The sequence below is a fragment of the Alligator sinensis genome, unplaced genomic scaffold (assembly GCF_000455745.1).
Source record: "Alligator sinensis unplaced genomic scaffold, ASM45574v1 scaffold366_1, whole genome shotgun sequence".
Classification (NCBI taxonomy): Eukaryota; Metazoa; Chordata; order Crocodylia; family Alligatoridae; genus Alligator; species Alligator sinensis.
Window position 1 is genome coordinate 1800031 of NW_005841851.1, and position 6613 is coordinate 1806643.

Genomic DNA, 6613 nt, shown 5'->3' on the forward strand with positions numbered 1-6613 from the left:
TTGGGTTGGGGGAGAGGAGGGGACGTGCGTCTGAACACAGGGGGGAAGCTTACCTGCTTTGGGAAACTTTAAAAAGTCCCCAGAGGCTCCTACAGCCCAGTTTTCCTTCACTAGTGGTTTGCGGCGGGGGAGAGGCTGGGAGTAGGGGTGCAACCACCCCATCAGCATGGGTGGCTGCTCTTGCCAAATCCTGGATCTGCCCCTGACTGCAGCTATCCACCTAGGCAGGCCTGGGAGAAGGATGCAGGTTCTAGGCCCAAATGCATGGCATATTGCCAGGAGTGGGGAAAGGAGGGAAAATACTAATGTTTAATTGTTTGCCTATGTGCTGCCCCACCCTTCCCCCACCAGCTTGTTGGTGCTGCCTTACAGGGTGGGGACTTAAACCCCAGTGAATCAGAAGACGGATCAGTCCTTTCTTCTGCTGAAAATGCAACTTGTCCCGTGTCCATTGGCCCCACTCCGTTGCATTGGTCTCTGACCATGCTTCTCCACATGTATGTAGCTTTCTGAGTGTGGAGGAGGGGCCTGGGTGGTCAGTGTAGACTACATCCTTGCTGTGCCCTTATGCAGCCCCAGGCACTCAGCTGATAGGAATACCTTTGCCTTCCAGAGTGCCAACCAGCCCCGCCTGTCCTATGGAGAGATGGCTGAGGACTATCCCCGCTATCCAGATATTCATGACCTGGACCTCACGCTGCTCAACCCACGCATGATAGTGGTAAGAGAAGCTGACCAGGAGCTTGTTTCTGTGTTGTAGCACCCTCTTTGTGAGGCACAGAAATGTTCAAATACCTTTTTAAAAAGGTTCTTCCATAACCTCGGGTTGAGCAAACCCAATAGGAGAGCTCAGTGCCATTCTCTATGTCTGTCCCCCTTGTAGTGGTACTTTATGTATAGGTGCAGATGCAAATCCGCTGTGGATGATGGTGACCAAAAAGCCATGTTCCACTACCGTCTGCCAGCCTCGGGACGTGTGTGTGTAGGAAAACTGCGTGGAACAGCAATTCTGCAACAGCTCCCTGTGTGGACACTCTTATTCCAGATTTAAGGGGGCATTTTGGACCAGGACAACTTAATCTGCTTTCATATCACTTTGACTTGTGGTCTAAGTGAGAAGAAATGGGTTTGGGTCTTGGGTTTGAGCAAAACACAAGATATTGGCAATCTCTCTACTCCAGGTAGGGCTTGAGAAAACTTAGCACTTGCCCAGTCAATTGGACAAACAGCAGTCAGAAGTTCATGGCAGCACTGAACCCTATTTTAGGATGGGGTGTGTAGAAATAAAAGGATTTTGGGGTCATCTCCCCTGTACAGAGAAGGAGAACTTGGAGTCAGCAGTTAGGTGCCTTGGCAACCCCATGTCAGCTTCTAGGGCCACCAACGCCTGCTGTACACTAATTGAACCCCTTGTTTTATTTTTCCTCTAGGATGTCACCCCGTATATGAACCCATCTCCTTTCACAGTCTCCCCAAACACTCATGTCTCACAAGTCTTCAATCTGTTCAGGACCATGGGGCTCAGACACTTACCTGTTGTGAATGCTGTGGGAGAGGTGAGTTCTGGTGGAGGGATGTGCTGTCCCTACCACCCTTAACATGAGCAGGAGAATCTGTTAATGGACACATTTGGGCATCTGGATGTCAATGGGAAGTGGTGCTCGCTTCCACCCTAGGGGTCTTCAAAAGGAGGTTAGACAATCACCTAGCTGGCGTCGTTTGACCCCAGCATTCATTCCTGCCCATGGCTGTGTGTGAGTATGAGGCACTGTCCTGTCTGTGGGCTGGATTCAGCCCTGGTTGGCTACCTCAGGAAGCTTTTCCTGATTGATTCCACTCCCAGATCTTGGACCACTTTACAGAACTCTTCACAGATAGCACTATTTAGGCCAGAATGAGCCCTGGTTATAAGATACTTGAGTACCGAGTGAAGACACCATGACTGGTGATTTTGCATTGTATTCCTTCAGGAGGTAGAAAGCACAGAAATGACAGAGTGGGGGTTTAGGCAGATACCAATTACACTGGAATCCTTTGACATCAGTGCAAGCTGTTACCATGCAACTGTCATGTGCGCATGCCTCTGTAAGGATGTAAGGGCAGAAACAGGCATTGCCTGATGTCTCATTTGTCCCGCCATAAATATGTTTCTGGCGACCTAAATGGTGAGCCCATAGACATTGCTACCCTTTTGCACCGTGTTAAAGAATAAATCAGTGGTGTGGCAGACACTTAGCTTTGTGGCAGGAAGGTAGAGCAGCCTGAGCTGTTTCTACTGTCTAGCCACTGTGGTTTTGAAGGCTCTGGGGTTTTCCTCAAGCTCCAGGGGCACCTGCCTGCTGTCCCTGCTTAGAGAGGCAACCCAGGGAATCTGGGGTGCCTCTCTGTAAGTGGGAAAGTTGTGGTTCCCTGCTCAGCCAGACCTATCCCCCTCAATCACAGGAGCAAGTCTGGCTGAGCAGGGAAAGGCCCTTTCCTGCTCAGCCATGTATTCTCCCCACCAATCATTGGGGACAGGTCTGGGTGAGAAGAGAGATCAGGTTGCCCTTGTCCTCCACCATTAATGGTGGGACAAGGGGCGATGTGTGTTTCAGCTGATAAAGCAATCAGCTGTGCCAGGATACATTACAGTATGACTGATCAGCTTCATTAGTCACCATCTATTTCTAGCCTGAGCATAGCAAAAACCATGATAACTTCAGCTCTGTTTCAGTCAGATTTGGCACACGTGTGTGTTCCTGTAGTGATACCTGCAACAAGCACTTCCTAACAGCTGATGCACGCTCTCAAGCAGACATTCCCCTTTGCCTCACTGAACTTAATTGCTTTTGACATCTTGTCCTGGCACCTTCAGTAGCCAAAAGTGACCAGTAGGTGTCATCAGCTTCCCATAAACCAAGCATCAACCTCCTTCATTTTAATCCAAGAGCTGGATTAGAAAGTCCTCCAAGTGCAGCTAGGAGTTGCTAGGGACATTTATACACATACATTTGTGTGCTCCGATGTGCCAGAGATTCGGTGTGTTGGAGCAGATTTGATTAATTGAGTCTGCTCTGCACACAAGCTGATGCGCCTGGCACTGCATCGCATACATTTGTATAAACGTGTCAGCGCTCAGAAAATGGCAGCAGTGCACTTTTGAGCTAGAACATCGTTGATGTGTTTTAGTTCAAGACCATGCCACCGCCATTTTCTCAGCACTGACACACATTTTGCCGCTTATACAAATGTATGCATTGCAGGGCCGGGTGCTTTTGAAACATGTACAAATGCCCTAAAGGCTCAGCCAGATGTGGCAAGAGAGAGACAGGAAGAGGTGTCTCTGAGCCTGCCAGCTGATGGTACAAGCTCTTGCTGGTGCTTACGTGTTTTGTCCAAAACACCTCTGTGGAAGAATGTGGAAACGGGCTGAGTGCTGGGTTCTATCCCCTATCTAGTGGTTCAGCCTCTGCCCAGACTGCAAGGCTTCAGCCTCTGCCACCAGAGTCCTTGTGGAGATTTGAGGGTCTCCTCCAAGCCCTGGCCCACAGTGCTGACTGGTAGGCACCCAGCAGTTGCACACTCGGGCACCAGTGAGCCCTCATACTCACACACATATACACCTGCCTTGAAAAAGTTGGGGTTATTATAGGGCACATGCCAGTTAAATCACAGAAGCTGAAAGTTGGTGACTTAAGGTCTTCTCTCCACCTTACTGCACTTAGGTCTGTTAAAGGGGGGATTTCCCTATTAACATAGATTTGCTAGCTGCATGGGTTAGCTTTTCCTGTGTGCCCAGGGAACTGAGCTGTTACATCCCCATTGCCATGCTGCTCCCACTGCAGTCTGCTGGTGTCCCTCACGTGGAATGTGGGTGCAGAACAGCGGAGAGGTGGGAAATCGTACTGGGGCAGAGGGAATTTGCACTGGCTTCCACTCTACGTTCACACCCAGCTTCTCTGAGAACTACTTTTCTCCCTCGGCTCTCAAGTCAGACAAAAAGCTCCCTGTACTGCACCCTTTGCTTGTGGGCACCCCAACTGTGAGTGACTGGGGCATCCTTCTGTCTCCTCCAAACAGATCGTGGGAATCATCACTCGACACAACCTGACGCACGAGTTTCTGCAGGCGCGGCTCAGGCAGCACTACCAGACCCTCTGACCCTGCCCCAACCCAGCCTGGTGCCACCCCCTCCATCACACACCCACATTCCACTTGGACCCCAGATGGCCGACTTGCTGAGCGGCTCCTCGCGCACGGAGGCTGGGGACTGAAGACCACCTGGCTGGCCAGAGGATCAAGGAAACACCTGCGCCTGAAGCTTTTGGCTGGCCTAGAGAGGCATTTCATTGACCACTCTGAGTCCCAAAACATCGCTCCTTCCCTGCCCCTGCCAAGTCTGGCATCAGGTGTTGCCCTGGCACTGCTCTGCCGACAGGGTAAAAACCATGCTCCCCTACCTCCTTGTTCATTCCGTCTCCCTCCTTGCTCCTGCAGCAGTTGCCTTACTCACATGAGAAGGGGCCATTGCCATGGCTGAGATCAGACACTGCAATTTGCTAACAAAGAGCCCACACCTAGGTGAATGGCTATTCCCAGAATGGGGCATTCAACCCCTCACCTCTTTGGGGGATTGCTCCCTCCCCCTGGGAGACCCCAGTTTTTCTCTGGTGTTATGTCTGTTCGTGTCACTTCTTCAAGCTCCTTCCTTCCCTTCCAGTGCTGGGATCCCTGCTGCCCCGCTGCTCTCAGCAGTCAGCTGCTGGTGCAAGTCAGGAATCCACAGTAGCTTGTAGCCATGCCTCTTCTGGATGAGGAATGCTTCACAGTGACATGAGAAAGTGATCCCAGCCCCTCACCCCCTTAGCTGTGGCCAAGGATTCCCCTTGGAAGAGGGCTTTTATAGGGTATTCTTGTTTTCTCCTGTAACGCAGCGGAATGCCTCATAGGAGTGTTATACAGGCATCGTGGCCTGCTGTCTCGGTCCAGGCCTGGGGATCCCAGGGTGTTTTCATTGCTAGAGCTATGGAGAGGGAGGAAGGGCTACTTCCTCACTCCCCAGAGGAATGTGTTGCTCCTCCTGCTTAAATTCACAGGCTTCTCCCAGCTGCTGCCCCCATCCACTGGCTCAGTCCACATCATCCCTGCTGTGGGCAGCAGAGGTGTGATGTTGACAGGGCAGCAGGGGCACTCAAGGCTTGTGATTGCTGGGCTCGAGAGCAGCAGTGGTAGGGGCTGTCCACAGCTCCCAGTGCACCAGGATCTTGGCGGCAGCAGAATCGCCTGGAGGGCCAAGGCAGCACTTCGGAGCCAGTCGCAGCCAGTCTGGTGCCTCAACAGGTACCATCCTGGCCAGCACCTGTATTGTTCCAGCAGGCTCCTGCCCTTGTGGGTTTGCATTCAGATAACCCTCTGTGGGAAGCTGGCCTCGTTGCCTCCAGGGGCCCAGGCTCTGATGGGCTTGATAAAGCACAGAGCTTTTTTGTGTTGCTCCCTTGGAGAGGCTGGGCTGAGGAGCCTGGGGAATGCTTCTGAGGAAGGCTTCCCTGCAGTCCTGTTAACCTGTTGGGTGCCAAGAGGACTTTGCTGGCAGTGTGGCTGCGGCAGGAAGTGTCTGGGTTTCTGGCTTGTTGGGAGCTATCTGGAGGGCAGAAGTCACCATTTCTGTGTCCTCTGTGCAGGGGTTGCTTGGAGTTGTGATCTGGGGAGCATCTGGCCTCTTCAGACTGAATCTGGTGGGGCCTGTGGTGCTCTGGTTTGCTTGCAATGAGGTGGCAGGAGTGCCCCACTCTGGACAGCTCTTGGGACAGCCTCTGCCTTGGGGTGTGGGAGGGGATACTCCAGGTGACCAAGCTGGTTTCAGAGCAGATCTAATCTGTGTAGGGTGGCAGTGTGAATAGACCCAAGCTGTAGGATCTGGGTGCAGTTGATCTTTGCAGGTAGAAGAGTTGTTGCAGGAGGAAGGCACAGTGCAGGCCAAGGCTGGGTTATTGGCTCCTTGCTGCCATTGGCAAGTCCCTGGAGGGTCTGCCGCAGCGTCTCCCGTGAGAGCTTGTCAACCTTCTCCAGACCTCTCCCTTTCTGTTCCCTCACTGGAGGCTGATAGCAGATCCCTCTGGCTGAGCCCTGCTTCAGTGCTCAGAACAGGCAAAGGCTGTGCCATCCAGAGTATGATGAGATAAGCCTGATGCCAGTCATGGCACCCTTGCCCTCAGCCTCCAGCTCCTCTGGTTGTCTGGACGCTGTTGGAACCATGCCTTCTGGCTTGGGGATGCCCTCTGGGGTGGGAGTTTAAACCCATTTCCACCACCTTCCAACTGCCTTTCTGTGCCACCACTACTCTGAGCAGTCCTGCTCACTTGTAGGAGCCTTCTCTGCTTAGTTCAGGTGAGGTGTGAGCCCCACAGCGTGAAGCAAAGGGATCTTAGTGCTAGCCCCTCTATCTTGTGCCTTCACTCAGACTGCATCGCTGGGTGGGAGTAGTATTGCTGTGCTCCTCAGGGCCATCTTCATTCCCAAAGGCAGCTGTCTTAGCTGCCTATGCCATGTTAGTCTAAATAGCTACCCAGGGAACAGATTTGAGCATGTGCTCCTGCCTTGTGGGAGGATTTCTGTGACCCCCCCCCCCCCCCCG

The 6613-nt window shown here is 52.5% G+C and overlaps 1 protein-coding gene across 1 annotated transcript in view; it reads left to right on the forward strand.

The window, feature by feature from the left end:
- The window catches only part of CLCN6 (chloride voltage-gated channel 6), a gene marked incomplete at its 5' end in the record, with an annotated part of 20084 nt that extends 13478 nt beyond the window's left edge, over window positions 1–6606 (forward strand). The window contains 3 exons of the mRNA XM_006016170.3: window positions 614–721; window positions 1431–1556; window positions 4060–6606. Coding sequence (XP_006016232.1) covers window positions 614–721; window positions 1431–1556; window positions 4060–4140 — 315 coding nt within the window. The remainder of the gene's footprint in view (window positions 1–613; window positions 722–1430; window positions 1557–4059) is intronic.
- Between the last annotated feature and the right edge of the window lie 7 nt (window positions 6607–6613).